This window comes from Anopheles funestus, chromosome 2RL (genome assembly GCF_943734845.2).
Source record: "Anopheles funestus chromosome 2RL, idAnoFuneDA-416_04, whole genome shotgun sequence".
NCBI classification, from domain to species: Eukaryota; Metazoa; Arthropoda; class Insecta; order Diptera; family Culicidae; genus Anopheles; species Anopheles funestus.
The window spans coordinates 87,754,705-87,774,839 of record NC_064598.1 but is presented as its reverse complement, the minus strand read 5'-3'; the positions used below and the strand labels follow the sequence as shown (position 1 = coordinate 87,774,839).

At 40.7% G+C, this 20,135-nt stretch overlaps 1 protein-coding gene across 21 annotated transcripts in view; it reads right to left on the bottom strand.

Moving 5' to 3' along the window:
* LOC125762887 (TGF-beta receptor type-1) overlaps nt 1–20,135 on the bottom strand; it is a 76,305-nt gene that overhangs the window by 34,508 nt on the left and 21,662 nt on the right. For all 21 annotated transcript variants that reach the window (XM_049425487.1, XM_049425489.1, XM_049425491.1 and 18 more), the window contains exons 3-4: nt 8,688–8,903; nt 6,105–6,222 (exon numbers count right to left, since the gene is read on the bottom strand). In XM_049425487.1, the coding sequence (XP_049281444.1) occupies nt 6,105–6,222; nt 8,688–8,903 (334 nt within the window). The remainder of the gene's footprint in view (nt 1–6,104; nt 6,223–8,687; nt 8,904–20,135) is intronic.

Below are 20,135 nucleotides of genomic sequence, written 5' to 3'. Positions count from 1 at the left end.
TTCACTGTCAGAATGTTTTTTTTTCTTGTTTGGTTTGTCATGGCTTATGGTCAGTCACTCAGTGTAGGCAGTCTGTAGTGTTTCGTACGATAATTTTCCATTCGAATGTTCAAACATTTGGGATAAATTGCCTGTATCAAATTGATGTTTTTTTTATTAACAGCACTTGAACAGCTCCCAATCAGTGAAAGCAACAGTGAGACAGCAACATAAATAAACATTTGCAATATTCTGTAAAACCATGGTTTCCAACCACACACACACCACACGATGTCCGCAAAGAGCCTACATTTATGCTCAAACATTTATTTCTGTACCCAAAACCCACAATCATTTGATAGATTATGTGGGGTTTCTATTTCCAAAATGAAAATTTATGCAAATCGGCGCACACACACATACAAATAATTTCAACCACGTACGATATCGCGGAGAATGAATCAAACAAATAGAATATATTTACCGATTTCCACGCATTTATAGATCGAAATCTCATTACCAATCATCAAAGGTTTCGTGGCCCGTCCATGGACAAATAATGAGGCAGAACAATTTTCGGGGAAATTGTTGCACGGAAAGGAATTCATTCATATTTTATATTTGCTTCACCAGGGGAACGATATAGTTCTAATTTGATTCAATTCTAATTCGCTGTCAAAACATCAAACTCTATGCCGAGCTGATTTGTTTGGCAAAACTGCTCTATTGCACCATAACAAAAACAACAATGCTATAATTACATTTTATTATTTGCTAATGATTTTGAACATGGCCAAACCAGAACCGCCATTAACTTCCAATTAATTTTATGTCATAACTAGCCAAACATCAACCAGTGGTCAAGCGGGTGAACATGCAAACACTTTTACCAGCGCATGTAACGATCATTAACAATGACCAAAAGAAGTGATACTTTTTGCCTAATTTAAATAAACTGAAGCTTGCAACGTGTGGAATAATGCTCTGCCTTGGCTGCTTTCATTCACACGTATGTTTGTAATATACTTCTGCACAAACATTATCACCGGCTTGGAACCGTAGCCTGTTTAGCAACTGCTTTCAGTTTAATTAGCAGACTATTTATCGGGACCGTGTGTTGCACGACTAAAAGGCAGAACGCAGAACCAGACCGGCAGAGCCTCTGGACAGCTATCAATTTCTTTATTAAATAGACAGTTTTAATAATCCGGCTATAGTTGTGTGAAGTGTACTCAACAATTCTAAACGGTTGGAATGAAACATAAGGGCTTGACCACACGGTATATACCATTCACAATTAATCGGAGCTACTCAAAGTAGTACTGTAATGTGAATTAAAATCCATGAATAATCCTACCCTACTCCAGGTCTAATCACTTGTTGGATCGCCATATTATTGGGACCAATTCTTCATTAGTTTGTTAACCGATGGAAAGGCGGTGAGGGTTGAAAACCATCATCATTTTCTTTTTGTGCTAGCAGACCACCTTATAAATCATTGTCCTAAATATCAAGTTCGAAGTAAAAACTTAAATTTTCATCTCATTGCTGCTCAAGCTCGTAATAGATTACTTCAATCTAATCCCACCAGATATTAATATTGAGATTTTTTATAGCAATCGCTGGTGATAGGAAACGGCTTAAAAATTGGGCTTCAATAGAAATACAATTGCGCTTTATGGAAAATACAATTATTCCTAACGAGCATATGAAACATTTAAAACAACACAGTCATAAATGTCAGCTTGAAAATGTTCGTCTCCTGCTAGTAAACCGTGTGATAGTACCAACCACCACGTATCGGTTTCATATCAATAGCATATTACTAAAAGCTTCTAAACAAAAATCCAACCCCTTCTCGACTATCTTGCCGAGTCTTGTTAGGAGGGGCGGGAATAGACAACAATCTAGCCAAATGCACATACACACGCAATATCCCATTACAATTCGAATTCAATTTTGCGACTCTTGCGACGATGCCATAAAATTACCAAACGGCTTGGAACCGCGTTCAGCAGTAGTGGCAGAGACGGGAAGCAGGATTTCGCTGACTAAAAACTCTACCCAATCTTCAGTTTCGATTTGTTTTTGACTGCGATTACAAACGGACGAAGAGGGAAAAAATATCAAACGATAGAAACGTCCAACGATATGGGAGTATGATTTTAATGTTGCCACATATGCTTACACCGACAATTTGGATAGCAAAGACTCGCGCGTTTTGTGGAAACTTATTTTTCCGAATGTTTTTTTGTTTTTCATCCACAGCACTAACGCCAATCATACGCGCGGTCGTTTGCAAATGACATGAAATGAACGTGAAAGAAGCTTCTTACTGTGGCTAGAGCTTTTTTTTCGTTTGGCTGAAAGCTGTTTCCGAGCTGACGGTGGAATTTTGAAGCGAGAACAAAAAAGTGCAACACGGTGCTATGACCACCGATCGGGGCGCGATCGAAAGAAAGGCAAACACAAATGTATCGAATGGGCTGGAAAATTGTCGTTTTTTTCCCTAGTAATCGTTTTGTGTCTTGTAAGCTTCGTAAAACTGGCATGTTTTGCTATGTTTTTTGGTCGTGATTGGTAAGGGTTAATTTGGTGTTTGTTTCCTAAGATTTTTTTTATTCTGTGTGTACATGTATCTCCCGTCGCCTACCCGTAATGTGCGAAGTATAAAAAAACGAAGATGAAACAGTTCGAGCTGAAATCGATGTCATAACTTTGCAATTTCATTGCCTTTTTATGGGCTCGTAAAATAAATATTAGCGAAATGAAGTGGAAAGGTATTTTTCCTAGCGTGGAAATGGAACACTCTCGAGTGAATGGTACGAATAAAGAAACATAAAAATGGATGTGAAAATAGAGCGGGAAAATTATAATTTTGTTATAATTTTGCTAGAAAATAACTGAACAAAGCGATTTACGGGACAGAATTATTACATTTAAATTAAGTGTTAAATTTATGTGTGAAGTGTAATAAAAAAAGGATAAAGAAATAACAAAACACAAATAAAGATTGATTTGCAGTACGAAGGGAACCGAAAAACAGAAATTAATGTATAGTAGAAAAAAAACATACAGTTTTGATTGATAACAAATAAGAATATAATAGAAATAGATCACATAAATCAAATTTCCACTCAATATACTCCGTAACCGTACAATAGGACCACTTGTTTTGAGAATAAAAGAAAAAGATTAAAAGTTAGAAAAAATACTGTTATACGAAGTAATACAAATGAAAAACATAATTGATTTTTTAGTTATGTAATGGTCTTATAATTTTCTTCCTGTCTAGCAACATCTGCTCTATATCTATAGTATATAAATCTAAAAAATAACATTTAAAAATCAAAAGACACACATTTCCAACGGAAATGGCGAATAAAAACGAGAAAACAAAGAAGCAAAAAAGAAGAAATAATAAAAAATTTCTATCATTTGAAAACTATGCTAAACAAAAAGGGAAAAATAATCCAAGAGTTTAATTTTGCAGAAAATTTTGTAGAATAATGTAGAAAACAAAGTAGCAAAAAAAAACAATCATATCCTGGAAGCCCATCGCTTGACACGATCAGTATGTAAGGGCAAAAGGTATTGAAACACAGACGTACACACGAAATAAGATACACAAAATGGACCCCGAGCGAAAAGTATCAAACAAAAAAAACAACATAAGAATCTGTTGACCATCGGCTTGCTTGTTGGTCGAAACGGGCACATCATTATTCCGGTCGGCGCTTCCAGTTAAAGCTTACCGCACGAAACGACGCCAAGGGACGAACGCTGCGAGCGTCTCCGGCCAGACGTTGAAAGAAAGAACAGTTCACGCTGTATGAAATAATCATACAAGCGCACAGATGCAGGATTGGTTTGATGCTTTCATGCATGCGCTGCCTTGGCACATGCCGGCACACACATAGTGCGGGAAAGGGCACCAATCTTCTTCGATTCTGCTCGAAAGCGAATGGTTTGCACGTGGACGAGAGACGGTGGTTCAACAACAGCAAATAAACAACAACGAGAAAAAGGGAAATAAACGACCACGATAACGCCTCTTTCGAGTGTAGGAGACACGAATAATGATTCAAATCCGTAGCGTTTTTCCCCCGTGAAGTGTACACTCCAACGGAGAGGTTTGGAAAAGGGGAAGAAGGAAAAAGACATGACGACATGAATTTTCTTCAAATTATTATTGGATTTAATTAAAACGCGTTCGCGTTCTAAGGAAATTTAGATGCGGATTATATTCTTTGGGAAAAACGGAATATGGCCGCTAGAAGCGAATGGGACAGAGGTCCATAGACGCCACGTACCTAACAAGACGGGGCGGCCCTCTCCATACCTGGGAACGATGGTAGCTGAATACTAATAAAGGAAACACCAAACCATCAGTAATAGGATCATACCATGACCATGAAACGACAATACAAAGACCTAGGCAGCGTCGCACCGGATGGTAACAACAGATTTTTCGCCAAAATTTTTCCTGTCCAATTTTTCTTCCAATTCGTTTTTCGTGCCACCTTGTGTTGTGTCCAAGCACAAGGCTTTTCTTTTTTTCCTACACCTTTGTCACGATACCAAAGTTTGGTGATTTTTTTATGTTTTTTTTTTTGCTACCTGTGGAACAATTTCCCAACTTGAATAATAAGAAAAAGGAGAGAAAAAATCATGCATTTTCTTTCATTTTTTTTTCTTCGAATCAAGCAACAACGAATAAAAATTAGAAAACAAAGCCTAATATTAAGACTTTTCGAATGATTTTTCGTTTATCGTCACGCGTAAATAGGGGGGAAAAGAAAAGTAACCTAACTTCAACTACTGAAGGAAAGAACAACAAAAAAAGAAAAGCTCGTGTCCGTTTCGGTCCGATGGTATTATGATTTTGCAAACCGGTCCCGTCTGTGCAAGATGGTTATACACAGGACACCACATCACAACAGCGACACACTACGGCAAACACACCGATTTCCAACAACAACAACAACGGGAAAGGATTGCTTCGGTCGTTTCCATCTGCTCTTGCCGGAAAAACCGGTACGTAGAGCATCAGCTTCTTCCTTGAAGCGTATCTTTCTCTTCGCCACCATACTGTCCTGTATGATGTCTGGTACTTCGCCTCAACGAAGGAAAACCGGAAGATCCTTCCCAATGCGTGTGTTTGTGTGTTCCTTCCGGCGTTCATATTTCGCCAAAAACCCCTTTTTTGTATATTGCAAATAAAACGAGTATTTACAAGCATTACACCGGATTCCGGTAAAAGACGCGACTGTTTCGTTCCAGCATGCGAGAAAACTGACAGTAAACAGCAAAAAAACAGGATAACAGCGAAAACCACGTCGTTCAAGTCACACCAACAAGGTCGGGGAACCAACAAGCGAGCAAATAAAGCTGGTGAGAGACGAAACCGTCAAAAAACGTTTTTTTTTTTTTGGAAAACGAATCAAAAACAAATGCGTGATGCGGTGTCGCTGAACGGGAAAAAATCAAAGCCGGAAAATGTCCATTTCCTTTCAAGATGTACACACGCGGATAGTTGAAGGATCATGTTGGAAGAATAAAAAAAACCGTTGGTGGACGAAATGATGACGAATTGGATGGGATTTTTGTTTTGTTTGTAACCAGTGTTATTTGTCGATTTCGTGACACCTTTACGCTTTACCACGCGGAGGTTAATATCTTGCCGTATCCCGGGGTTCAGTGGGCCGTGAGTTTGTAGCTAGGTGTGTTCGATAACGGGGAACGTGTGACAAAACGTTGCAGAAGTTTGGATGTGGCGAATGAAATGATACACGGGTACGAGGGCGTATGAAATTGAGTTGATGAATCGCGTATCCTTCAATGGAAGAAAAAATACGGCGCGCGACGAAGGTGATGCTGTTGTGGAATGGAATGGACAGACAGATGTACGAACGGTACTTGGACTATGGCTAGGTTATTTTAGAGAAACATTATAACAGTCTTTGTTACCTTTCAACGATACCGAAAATACATGATTAACATGATGGGTGGGAAAATCAAAATTCAGACACAAACGACACGAGAGATCAACGTAACCAAATCCAAGATGAATATGAAGCATATGGTGAACGTTCGATTGCAGTTGGATGCAGATATAACCCTACCTGTACGAGTACTTGAGTGAACCGTTTGCTTCACGCGTGAGTGAGGTAAAGCAAAGCCCGTCCGTTTCGCACACGAAGTTTTCATCCTTGCAAATGTCACAGTGACATTTCAGCAGCTCTGTAGCAGAGGAAAAAAGAAAGGAAAATGATTATTAGACATGGTTTTGCTGAAACGATGGGTGATTATGTGATGTCCTGCCAGGATATGGCAAGATTGTTTGCTTGTGATTCTTTGCAAAGAAATCGGGAACATCCCCAATAACATATATTGGGGAGTAACGTGTAGGTATACCGTTGTGTGGTACAATTTATGGTTTTTAATTTACCAGAGAATTTGTTCCAACGGCTTAAAAGAGCTTCCATTTGTCCATTTAACTAACACTTCTTCTTACTATTAAACCTTTTAATCCTTTCAACCAAAAAAGGCATTTCGGCTTGGGCGAAAGTCATCCTCCCCAAAAAACCCCCGATGCCAACAGATGTCGATATGCTGCTGCTAGTACTGCAGCAAAAGGTTAATCGTATTTGACCGCGTCCTCTGGCCCGGGTTTTTGGCTGTAATGCTCTTCGCTTAAGTGTTATTTCTTAACTAGAATTACAAAATTGAGACACCATTTTGGACACACAGGGTTTTCCTCTTCACAACCCTTAGCTCTCTCGCTCTCTTTCTCGCTCTCATTATTTTCTACTTACAACAAACGGGGTATCGACACTCTTCCACCGGATTGCACACGCTTCAAATTAACGTTTTAATCGAGTGAAATTGTCAGAGCAATGAGCTGCTTAAGATGGTGCAATGACGCGCGAAAGAACGGATGACAAGTGCCGGTCCCGGTACAGTCGGTTACACATGATCGCGCACAGTGTTGTACAAGGGTTGCCTTGGAAATCGTGTGTCGTTTTACATGTTTTTATTATTTTTTTATTACTTTTTAAGACCAAAATATATTGAGTATTCTTTCGTGCAAAACTATCTAAACTTTAAATAGAAAATACATAAAAATTCATTTTTTTGTTACAAACTGTAACGCGTGTTCGAATAACTTTTCCTTTCTACTCTATAAAAAACAAGCACCGCTCGTTTCGCTAATTCTAATCGAGCTCAAAAGTACGGTGCATTAGCAGGCAAAATTGAAAGCTAGTTCGCAGCTGTCCCTCCCATAACCGAACCTTATACTTTAAAAGGGGGTTAAGCTATTTATGATTCACTTAAAATCGTTAGAATCGTAATACCTTCTAACGATGTTTTGTAATTTTAATTCCGCACTACTTTTAAAGCACGCTAACGATCAAACGACACAAAGAAAGGAAATGTAATGTTGGACAAAACAAAAAAATAATAAACCTGCACTGTTGGCTTTAATTAATAAACTTCGAGAATATGGCACAGGACACGCAACGTATTTATATTTCAAACTTCTTCCCACATTTCGTTCTGTAGATAATTTTGGGAATTTTTTTTGCTTCCCTCCGTTTGAAGTGAAGCTAATGTCCTGTGGCAACGTTTGGCAAAATATAAGACCGCCAACAGTTTTCCCCCGTAGCTCTGGATGAAGCGATCTTTAAAAGATCTTTCCAAACGACACACTCACCCTGGAACACAGTGGGCGGGATTTGGCGAACGATGTTGTCTACGATGATAATTCCGTTCGCTCATCTCCTTCAATTTAAAAGCTCATTAAGAATCGAAAAGCATATTTTAGAAATTAATTAATAACGATTTTTCGACCGGGGGAAAATTCCATTCCAACCGGCAGCACCAGCTTCAGTATTAACGTCTGGGTGAAGCGGTGTCGAAGAAGCTGTTCGGAACCTTTTTTTTTTTGTTGCTCCGTTTACTGGGTAGTAAATATTCGTGGTACACATCACCATCAAGGGATGGATTCTGGATCCGGGGAAGCAAATTCCAGACACTTTGTTTTCCGCCCTTCAATCGACGTTAACCCACCGCACCTCTTCCCTGTATCGCCCTGTATGCTGACCTAAACAGTCTCGTTCACTGTACACCGTCGAATCCTTTTGTGCGTTGTGTCTTTTGGGTGACGCTTTTTTGACAGCCTGAGAAACTCTCCCGTTCCCTTTATTCTGATGAAACGGAAGCGGTAGTTGCCCACACGAAATACCTAACGAAACCACCCCGGGGGAACCGGGAGTCACTGTCACTTCTTTGTCTCCTGTCTATCATCGTGAAGCTCTTCGCGTAGAACCTGTTGTTAATCACCCATTCAGGCAGGGTTACATAACTTTTCTGTCATCCTGCATCGTACTCCCAAGAGATCCCAAGGCTCTTTGGATAGGCACTTCCTCAAACATTGTCCTCCGCTTTCGGGGTGTAGAAAATCGACTGCTGTGACACGGTGTGTGAGATAAGTTTGGCGGCAGTTCCCTACATCACACATCCACATCAACAGGAAAATTATAGCCTCCAGTGTGTCTAGGTGATATGACCGACAACCATTTTTTTTTATTGGAAGCGGAGGAAAAATTGTACAAAATATTTTCCCATCACATGGGGGTCCCCAATCCAACAGCCCTTCGCCCTGGGTGAAACATTTTACGTGAAAGCAAAATTTTTTAACTTACTGGTTTTATTTTTGTCCGCCGTCAGTGTCATCGTTTGGGGTGATGCTGCCTGTAGGGAGGCCGGCGCCAGTACACCACCTCCGTTGGCGTTCGACGGTGGTGGAAAGTTCTCGTTCGAGTTGGAATGCTTCCCGTACGTCGGCTGTTGATCCTTCGCCTGCTGAACCATTGACGACGTATCGTTATCATCGGCCGTATGTCGGTGAATCGTCGATGCTGATGGATTAACGCCCGTTGCGCCAAAAATTCACCGTACGCATGGAAAGAGAAGAGGGTGAGGAAAAAAAAGGGGGCAAAATCAATACCGATTATACGTTGTACAATACATGGGCCTTTTTTGCATGGAAGATGAGGAGAATCGATCGCGAGATTTATATCAATTTTATTTACCCAATCAGCGCGGGAGGATTTCTAAAATTTGTAAATTGTTTGAAAAATTCAATCATTGCTGTTATGGATTGCTTTGAAGCGCTGCTGGCGTTTTAACGTCAAAACCAGCAAAGAAAAGATTATGTTATTGAGTTGAATTTTTTTTTTCAAATTCACGCTGGAAGTTTATAGAATTTTCAGCGGAAAGTATCGCAGTAATACGGTGCCAGAATTTATTCCTAGAAAGGATAATCAATTTTTCGCTAGCTGTAAATTTAACCCAGAAATTTGATTTTATTAAGAACTTTCAAAAAAGAATTTTGAAATGCGAAGTTAAATTTATCAAAAAAAATGGTTCATCGGGACCGTTTTCTTCTAATGGTAATCATTAAGCAATTTTGTATGCGTTCACTCACTAAAACTTGGATAAAATGACAACGATACAGCATAATGGCTATCATATTGTCATTTTCCTCCCCCCATTAGATTGAATGGATTTTATTCAAATTTCATTTCCCAACATTCATCCACCTTACACCTCCTCAGTGACTCCATCATCCATGGGACATCCCCCAAGGAACTTTCATCAAAATTCTCTTCCTTTTTTTTGCTCACTAATGAAACGTGCGTGTGTTTCCATGTTTCGTGTGCGTTTTCCATGCATTTTAACGTTTATTTTGTTTTATAAAAATAAAAACCATCAAAATCAACAGCATAGTTTGATGACTTCACTGTGTCTGTTTTCTCTCGCTCTTTCTCTTTTCCTTTTATTTTCCCTATTGTACACACATCACATCACTAGACCGCAACATTTTCCACTTTCCATCTCGTATTGATGTGCTCAATTTCAATGTCAACAGAAGGTTAGTGAACGTGCGATAAAACCATCAAATTTGCTGCCACCATCAGGATCGACCTCTCCGCTTCACACTTCTTTTTTTTGGTTCATTTCCTTTCCGACTCAAAAATCCAAATTTCAAGGAGTGTCGATGGAAAAAGCGGAACCCAGTTTCCGTTTTAAGACAGGCGCCAAATATGGAAGCACAGTCTGCCAACCAGAAGGCCCAACCCCAATCAGGGTAGCTACATTTCCCGCTTGGCTTTTCGCTCATCACCGCTTGCGTGGCGTTAAATTTATGATCCAACAACGTACTCCTCCGTCCGTGTGTGAGTGTGTGCCTCCGATGGCAATTAACTTCATGCGGACCCTCCTAACACATGGGTATATGTGAACAGCGGCGAAGGAAAATGCAGGATATTTGTAACCATTACACTTTGAGTGAAAATGCGAAAAGGTTCTCCTTCATTCTAGCTTTGCAGCATGTCATCAGTCTTTTTGGGTATGATAGGAAGATTTAAGAGGATTTTTTAAAGAGTAAAAATCACGTCTAGAACTCATTTGGTGTATTTTATGCTGAGCCCTCGTCGTCCATGAAAGGGTCGCCCGTTAGACGTTTGATTCATTCGACAAACTTTCACGCAAGCGGGGACGCAGTAGAAATACTGACTGTCAGGCTAGCAATGAGGTAAATTTATCTGCAATCACACGCAGAAAGTTGTACTTAAGTGCTTTAAAGCATATAGTCTACATAAAAACCACATAAGAATATCTGCAGTCAAACTTTGTCGCTTATCGCCAAAATAAATGAAAACCATCGACGACTAGCATACCGCAAAGGAAAAACGATTTCCTTGCACGAGAAACACTAAACCCAGCGAACGGAAAACGACCACTCCTGCCACTGCCTAATTTCCCAACAATTTCACTACAGCCAAATGTCGGGATTGTGGAGGAAATTTGGTGGGGATGATTGTGTGAGATCTCGGCAGAATCAAATTAATTACACCCAATCGCGACAAATGCGAAAAACCAACACTTTACGGCAAAAGCTGTGCTTCGTGTTGTTTGAGGGGCACCCAAGAAGGACGCCCCAAGATACACGAAACCATCGAGAATGAGAAATTTGTGTATTGTTTCTTTTAATGCTTTCATTGTTCGAATCGTTTTGAAGGCTTCCTGGGGCCGGGGGGGGGGGGGCAAAAGATTTGAATAAATTTCCACTTGCGAACCAGTGGCGAGACCGCAAAAAACCAGAGGCAAAACATAACGGACGCGCGCACAAGTTTTACTACAAAGTAGCAGGCGATATTGTAGAGCGAATAATCGATTCATCGAAACTCGTCGGTCGGTGTGAGCGAATGTTGGGTCGTTTCCGCTTTTTGCTTTATTTGCTGTGCAGGATTTAAATAAATTTCACATCAACAAATTAATGGACGCAGGAAATGGTCGCCCGTTTTTGCTGTCTTTCTTCGCCACACGGACATCACAACATCCCGCCAGCAAACTACTTAGTTGCCCAGCGAAGTCAGGCAGCTGTTTACCGACATATTCCGAACGATTCACCTGACCTGAGCTGTGTGTTCTGGAATGCATCAAACCAACACGAGACGAGGTGTACAGGGACATTGCTACGAAACACACAAAAATGTTTCCCAAGATACTTAAAACATTGTCACAGTCATCGACGCAAAAGGTGTGCCGGATGCCCTAGCCATCTTCTCCGCACCACACGCTAGAAGAGAGAGCGAGACCGACAAGCCAAGTACATCCATCAACTACAAAACCGGAATGATAATGAACTTTAAATGCATCGCTTTTCGTCCGGGGAGGTGGTGTTTTGGGGGGTGGTTACATTACGACCTGGGATCGAGGGTGGTCATCAATTATCGTAGTGCATTGCTTGTTTATCTCATTCGGAGTGGTTGTATGTGTGTTTTGAAGCAAAAGGAACCGTCTGGAATAGCTCGTGATAAATATCCTGGCTGCCAAGGTTTATCGTGTCGGTTGAACAACAGCTGACATCAAGGGCTTTACAAGCAAGCTCATTTATTTTTCTATATTATTTTGTGTTGTTTTTTTTTGCTTATTGGACAAGATGTATCAGAGAAAAAATTTCCCCAAACTAGGGGAAATAAATAATCTCTTAAATAATTACAAAATTGTTTTCCTAGAAGCAACTATCAATTGCCCAATAAAACCTTGCTCCACGGTGACACTTCCCTTCCCTTTGTTTTCTTTTATGGACGAGCAACACATTTAACAAAGCGTAAAAATCTAGTTGTTGATAGCGCTACTACCAAAGCCTAGCGACAACTTCTAGCTCTACAAACGATTAAAGACGCTTTCACGGGCATTTGTTTTTAAAAGCGTCCACACAACGAGCCCGTACGGAAGGCGCATGTATTGCAAAGAAGGAAAATGGTTTTATAATCACTAGTCAAACCCGTCCACAGCGATAAGAGGGCATATGTGATAAGATAATCGTGGGATTCGCCCATAAATTACAAAGCACTTATGGTGGTTGGTTGCAATCGTTGAACGGAAGGTACTTAGTGGCAAACTGTACATAGACACAAATACAACAGGGCAGCAATCAATGAAACCTGCTTCACGAATCAACTTGTCAGAGGAATTCAACCATCCCTATTAGGAACAACGAACATTGGAAAAAAAATATGTTTTTGTCTTATTAATTGACCCAATTAAAACAATTCCTCGCGCTGGTCTGGTGTGTAAGCCGGGAAAATTTGGACACAATGTTCCAATGCTACCATTGCATTCGTTGAGGGTCATTTGAACATTTCTAATCGTGCGTTGTTCATGAACTTGTGCTTTGGCTTTTACAAATAGCGCAACACCACTTGTTTGCTCCTCACAACATGATAAGGGACCGGTTGTTTGGTGCTGATGATAAGAGCGCACTTTTACAGTGGACTACCACAAGTATCGTACGCGCAAAAAAGGGTTGATTAAAACTTGAAGTGTGCCATTACACTACTGCTGAGAGGATGTCATAATCATCAGAGGAAAGAATTTTAATACAGCGTAATCTTTCGAGTTTGAGTTTTTTTAGACGAGTAAATATTAAGTCGCGATAATGGTTTCAATTGAGTCATTTTGAAGGTCACAAGCTTCGAATAGTTTAATATTTCTACAAACAACAAACATATTTCGGCAATGAATCAAAAAACCATCGTATGTGAAGGTTTTTTTTTCTTTTTTGCATATACAAACTATTTCAATGACGCTCACCCATTTGGCACAGCATTAAGGCTCGTTACACGTCGAACGGTCGATGAGTTCCGTGTGACACGACCTCCAGCGGAACGCGCAAATACTATCGATCAATATTTGCCAATTTGAGCATCGTTGTAGGCAGTGCTTGAAAACACACGATCCTCTCTGCGAAGCACCATCCAACCGATCTGGCCCATCGACCTCAGCGCACCGCAACTGGACGCACGTACCGGCTCACACAAAACCCCGAAAGTGGTGGACAGAACGAATTAGAAGTTGCCTCTCCATCACAAGTCAGTGTTTTGGTTTGCTGTTCGCATCTCGAAATAGATTGTATTAATCCGTGGAGACAACAACACACACGATCGTAATATCTTGGGCGAACCTTGAGCGGTACGCTGGACCAACCACTTCACGGTGAGCCCCGCCTGCCTTTCTCCCCAAACCCCTGTTTACGTTTTCCCATACATTTTTCAGCTGATTTGCATATCTTTCAAACAACGGCAAAACAGGTTGTGTGAGATTACCTTAACGATGGGATCGTTTAAATTCGGATTTGATGTCTATTTCGTAACTGTCATGGCATATAACTGTGCTAGGTGATGGTGCGTACACAACAACAAGTTGTCAACTATATGGCTGCTATTTATGATTTATGAGTGAGATTTTTTTGTAATCCAATAGAGATAGAGAGTACTATTTAAAGCGTTCAATGGAAAGAGAATTTTTGTTTGTTATTTTTGTTTATTTTCCGCTCTTACATTCTGGTTTCATCATTCTGGTCATCATCCGGTTTGAAATGTGGTGATGCAATATAAGAGGTACATGCGATCTGTCTATATATTAAGAAATTGACAGATGGAATTGAGCCGGAGGAATAGTCTACATGGTAAATCACTATTCAACAACATAGCAAGTCCGGGTTCAAAACTCGATTAAAGAAAAAATTTCTTCTCTGCTAACTGGTGGATATTTAGCTTTGGGTAATAAAATAAAATTTACACAAAACATATCTTTGATGAAAAATATGTTTCGTAGTAGCAAACCAAAGGAGAACGAAACCAAAGGAGAATCTGTAGCAAAATAATAAAACACAAAAGTACATATGAAACTAGGAATACGAATAAAACTGTGGACACCAACTAAAATAATTCCGTTAGAGTTCATGGAATCTTATAGCCCCCACCACAGTACATGATAATTGACAGTTCCACAAGCTACTAATTTCCCCTACAAATACAGAACGCCCTTTTGTAAAACCTTCGGCTCTGTGACTGTGTGAAAGCAACGCATCCAAATGATCAACAAAAACGACGTGAATAGTTGGCATTATTCAAGCACACAAACGTAAAATTACCAAACAAATTGAAAGACTTTAATACACATCCATCGGCCAAGCCCGCTGACGCAGAGCAATATTGTGATTATGATAATGGCTACGGTTATATGATAATCACCTCCCGACCCAATGCAAAACCGTACCAAAAATGGTCGGTTTTGACTGCTTCAAGAATAAAACCGACCATCACCGGTTGGTCGAAATAGAAATGCAACCACTTTACATTTCCGTTGCCACTCTTTCTCCTCTCATCGTATATAATTTCCAAATATTTTTTTTAACCACACTTTTTGCCGCACTACCCAAGAATGGTAGGAACGATATGGGATGGGGACAATCCTGTGCTTAAGCTAAAGTGACCTCTCTCGGAAGATAGTATTACTTTTTACATTTTCTTCAAACGGAAGGAGATTTGGAGAAAGAAGCAAAAAAAAACAGATTATCAAACCAAACCCGACGACGACACAAACACCGACAGTTAGCATAATTTGTCGCCACGGAGAACACGACTAAGCAACAACGCGTCGACGCATAATGATAGCAATGAGTGGAACCGCAACAGCAAAAAAAACAACAATCATTATAATAACACCGTTGTCAGCGCGTGTGCATCTTCCGTTTCCTTTATCCGGATGAAAATGAAGCAGGAGGTAGAAAAATAATCATAAAAATTGCTGCTTAATCTTTATATCGTTGTTTTATCATCCGATACCGAAGGTTTTACTCTTTCCCAAGTAGATTTGAAGGAAAAATCCTGAATACAACGAATCTTCCTTCTTCGCAGACATTCCACTCCAAGGTTAAAGATCCGGCGATCGTTTTCAACTGTGGAAGGCAAGATATTCCTTGAACCGGTATAAAAAAGCACGAATGAATGTCCGAGGAAATAAAAATTTTCCAAAATATAAACCCGGTTTCCGCGGTGCCGGGAAACTCCAGCCAGGGCAAAAAGCACGGCTTCGGGCAAACGATCGTCAAACATGATTTACATCATAAAAGCCTGAGAGTGTGGTACGTGGCCATCGCTTTAAGCAGCCACTTTGCCAGTAGTCACTTCCGTATCCTCAAACCGAGCTCTGGAACAGGAGCATACTAGGTACGACCATTTCGCAGCCCAACCTCGTAACTTCGTTGTGGAAATTTTTTGCAAGGAAAGAAGAAAAACACTGAATCCAAAGGCAAAATCGTTCCACTGGGACCAAAGCGTCACAAATCGTACCGGTAGTTCATCACATCCTCAGAAACGACGATGGAAGCCACCTCACACTTTGGCTTTTTTTTGTTGGTTTTGTTTTTCTTGCTGAAAACACGATTTGAATTGTGGATTTCCATTTTGTTTGAATTTTTATGCTCCTTTGCATTGCCTTTGTTCTCTCACGGATGATTTGAGTTCTGATCGTATCGTGGTTGTGATTTTATTTAAACTCGAATGTATTTTACACCACGAACAAGGGCTATGAATAAAATAAGTTGAACCATGGTAACATTGGCAAAAAATGAATAAATGTTTTATATAGTCAACCAGTTCAAAAGTGACTATTTTTAAGATAATTTCTCAAATAGGAATATAACATAGAAAACAAAGAAAATAGTAAAAATAATCGACTTAGTATAAGAACAAGCGAGTTACCTTTTCAACAAGTATAAACTCAAGCAAAAAATTTCACAAAAAAAACAAAGATACAATTCCGATAAGGAACAGGATGATGCGAAACTATCACGAAAACTGTTAAATAAAATGCAACACTTTACCATTGCTGTCCACACGCCACAGCAGACGGTTGGTGGTGTGTAAAAATTAATAATTTAAAAAACACATCCATAAATTCAAAGCAATACCCAATGCCTGCTGCCGCCGGTACCATGCTCGGTCGCATGCAGGCACGTTCGGGTGCGAAATGATTTTTGCGATGTTTCATGAAAATGCCGGTGGCGTGAAAACTCGCCAGAACTTTCCCAACCCCATCGATATCGGCGCAAACGACAACCCGACCGGACGATGCACAGAAGGAATATTTCAGGTCTCCCCGGTTCAGGCACCTCTCCCGGCAGGCACGCGTTAAACAGAAATCATTGCCCGATTTTGGCTCGATTTGACTGTATTTTCTTGTACTTTTCGCACGATTTTCAGGCATACCATGTCCATCTAACAAACGACCGCAACCGGGGGGAAAAAGTTGAACCTCTCAGCTTACGAAAATGAAAAAAAAGACGCACGAAATGAATCAAGAAATAAATAAACGCCGGGTCATTCCTGGGCACAAAATCAAACTTTTGTCCAGCGCTCAAGAATGCCGCAAAATGTGAAAAAGTTCGTTAGGAAAGGGGATGACAAAAAACTGGCATCGAAAGTAGCCACAGGGTAATATGGTGAACCCGAACGAGCTTAAGGAAGGAAACGTGTTCTTCCATCTTTACCGATGCACCATTTGCAACCATGGCGTGTAGAGTACGTTCACTCTAGAGAACGCTTTCGGCTAAAAAGAAAAAAAATGTCACGCGAATGTGCTCCTGGAAGGCAACAATTTCCTGCACTTCATTCGGATTCGGTTCGCGCGTTAGGATGCACCACGATCGTGGCCACTCGTTGTTGGTATCTGCGAAATGCAAAAAACCTCCCGAAGTGGGGTTCAAAAAGGTGAGAAAACATTCGCATTTCCTAACCTCGATTCTTCCGTTTGCCCAACCGTTTGAGAGTCATCTTCGATTATTCGAGGAAGTACGAATGGCCCGAGCGTTTCGATGACCTATGACTTTTATTTCATGCTTACGCCCCATGAGAGCATGAGCGGGCGCATTCGCATGAACTTATAATGTTACGACCCCTCTCGCCAAAAACCCGACATGCTGGGTAGCACAAAGATGAGAAGGTCAATGTGGCCAAGTCGTGGTTTGGGAAGAAATCGAATTGAGGAAACATTTTCCCCAAAAACAGTATCACTTTTTTCCCTCTCCAATTCCTTGCTTTTTCCCGGGTGACGTGTTGCTTTTTTTATGCTCTTTCAAAAAACAACTTCACTCGACAGTGTTGACACGCACACCATCCAGCCCTCTCCAGCCACCAACCATTTGCCGGGTGGAAATATTGTGGAGTGTCATTTCGTTCAGCAAATTTATTTTTTAATAATGGCTTTTATCGTAAATTTCGTTGCATACTTCAAGAGATGGCAGAGCGGTGGACTGCCGGGAGCTATTTTTAATTTAACGATCTTCGCTTGTTCCCAGCAAGAAGGGAACACTTTTCCTGCACACATGCATCGTTTATGAAATGGCGTAAAAGAAAATTGATAACCCATGCGGAAGATCTTGATGAAAGCAATAAATTATGCCGTTTCTTAGGTGGTTGCAGTCTAAAACAGCATACTTAGTAAAAATGTATATTTTGAAAATTAAAATAAAGCAAAAGAAAAAAATGCCTTTTAATTAACCGAAGAAAATTGAAATACACAAACAAGTTCACTGAACCTCACATTTCATTCATGCATTACAAGAAAGCTTAACGGTAAATTAGGAAAACTTTCCAGCCATTACAGTGTTCCGGTACCATCTTCCCGTGTGTGCGACTCCCTGAACGTTGATGCCTTGAGAGGTTTCGTAAGTGTAGCAGCATTATGCCGGCACAAACACCCGGGCACAACCACGGTCGAACCCCGAACACCAGCCTCAGGGCACACACAAACATCACACGCGCAAAGTTTGTCCAAATAATTTGCAAATAAAGCACAACAATAAATCCTTCCCGGTCGTCTTATTTATTTTTGCACGCTGTACGCTCTCCCACATTATTGTCCTTTTCGTGAAGCGCTGCTCGGGAGACGGTGGCAAAGTCTTTGACAAACTAACTCCAGAAAACCATCCAGACCATCACACACACATACACGTGTGCGTGAATGACATAAGAAGGAACAAGGCCCTTCTGCTGTGTGAAGTTCTCCATTAAGGCGACGCTGGGTTGGAACGGAACGGATGACACGTCTTGTGTGTGTGTGTGTGTGTGTGTGTGTGTGTGTGGGTGTGTGTGTGTCTGTTCATGTTTTAGTGTTCTGAGCACGAGGTGTGCCTAGTCCCTATAAACTTCCCGAAACTTAAGTGAAACTAACCCAGACAAAGTTCAGGACGCTTGACGCGTACGTAGAATCTTCCCCCAATTTATCCGACATTTCTCCGACAAGTGTTGGGGCTTCGTCAAATCTTGCTCGCGTACGGTACGGCGAATGGATTAAAAATCATTTGGAAATTGGTTTCGGGAAGAGGAAAAAGGAGACCTGGGGGGAAGGCGAGGTGGAAAAGGGGTGATGCTACATTTTAGATGCAGTCAGCGCTCCAGCAGCTACATTATCTAACCAGAGGACAGACTCGCTGCTAGCACAACATCATCGGAAGATGAAAAAGTTGTAGCTATTTTTAGAAGATTCATTTCCCCCCTCAATTTTAACACGCTGGGAGCATCATCTTTGGCGATATGTTGTTGAAGTTGCATACGAAATCAGTTTTGCCTCGAACGTACGTACCTTAACAGAAATACGGTCGATATATCTGGATGATATCTAAGGTATCTTCATATTGTCATATATATTGAGTATTGTAGACACTTTATACGCGAATTTTCTTCTTCATCGGAATGCGGGACGACTCTGTACTGTAGCACTCCAAAAGAAAAGCAATGATTTCCCCAAAAAAAATCTCCCAATTACTAATTACCCCTTTTCTTCGAATTCGAAACAACTACAACTTTTACGCAAATAAAACTTCTCTTCGTTATAAAACAAAGTATGTACCTTTAGTTAACTTTTTGCCCAAAAACAACCATACTATCAGCCAAATTCACGCTCAATTTCACCCGTCTAATACGGCTAAAAATGAGTCGAATGGTAAAATCTATTAGAAACAGCTCCGGTAAAACACCCTACACGAAATCTCGCAACGTGGCAGGAAACACAAATGGAAACCATTAGCGAGCAACGTTACTGGGCGATCGAGGCGCAACACCAACCCAAACGCAAATACCGCAAATGTTTGCGCTGCAGAAATCACCAAGACAAACCTCCCTTTTCTGTTCCCCACACCGCCGCCGCCAGATGGCTTCCGGTGCGTGAGAGAAGAACACGTAGGGGGGGAGGGGTGGAAGGGGACATGGCTGAAGGAAATAAGAAATGGAGCAGAAGGAGTCCAGGTTGAGATCCGCGTCATGTTTCGTCTTGTTTGTGCGGTGATTTAGTCGTTAGGTTGATTGATATTATTAGTTTGTTGCACTGGGGGCCTTTGCCTTCCCACACCGCGTGCCTAGGAAGATTGGAAGCGTTGTGTTTTAGCAGTTAGTTTGATGATTCGGTTGTTTTTGTTCCTTTCGCCTCCCGGTTTCTGGTTCTTGATTGGTTGGAGCAATTTATGCAACGATTATGATGCTGCTTTTTTACGTTATTATCGTCTGTATATTTTTATGAATAATGTTTGCAACCTCTGCAAGAAATTCGGAGTTCTTTAATTAAACTGCGTTCAACAAAAATGGTCCGTTGTTCATTGGCGCAATAGCTTGCTTAATTTGACATGATTATGATTATCATAAAGGTCCGGTTTGTAACAATGATTAAATTTATTGTCCTATTGAAGTTGTTTCAGCAGCGCTGTATTACCTCTATATTTTATGTTTATTCGTAATCTT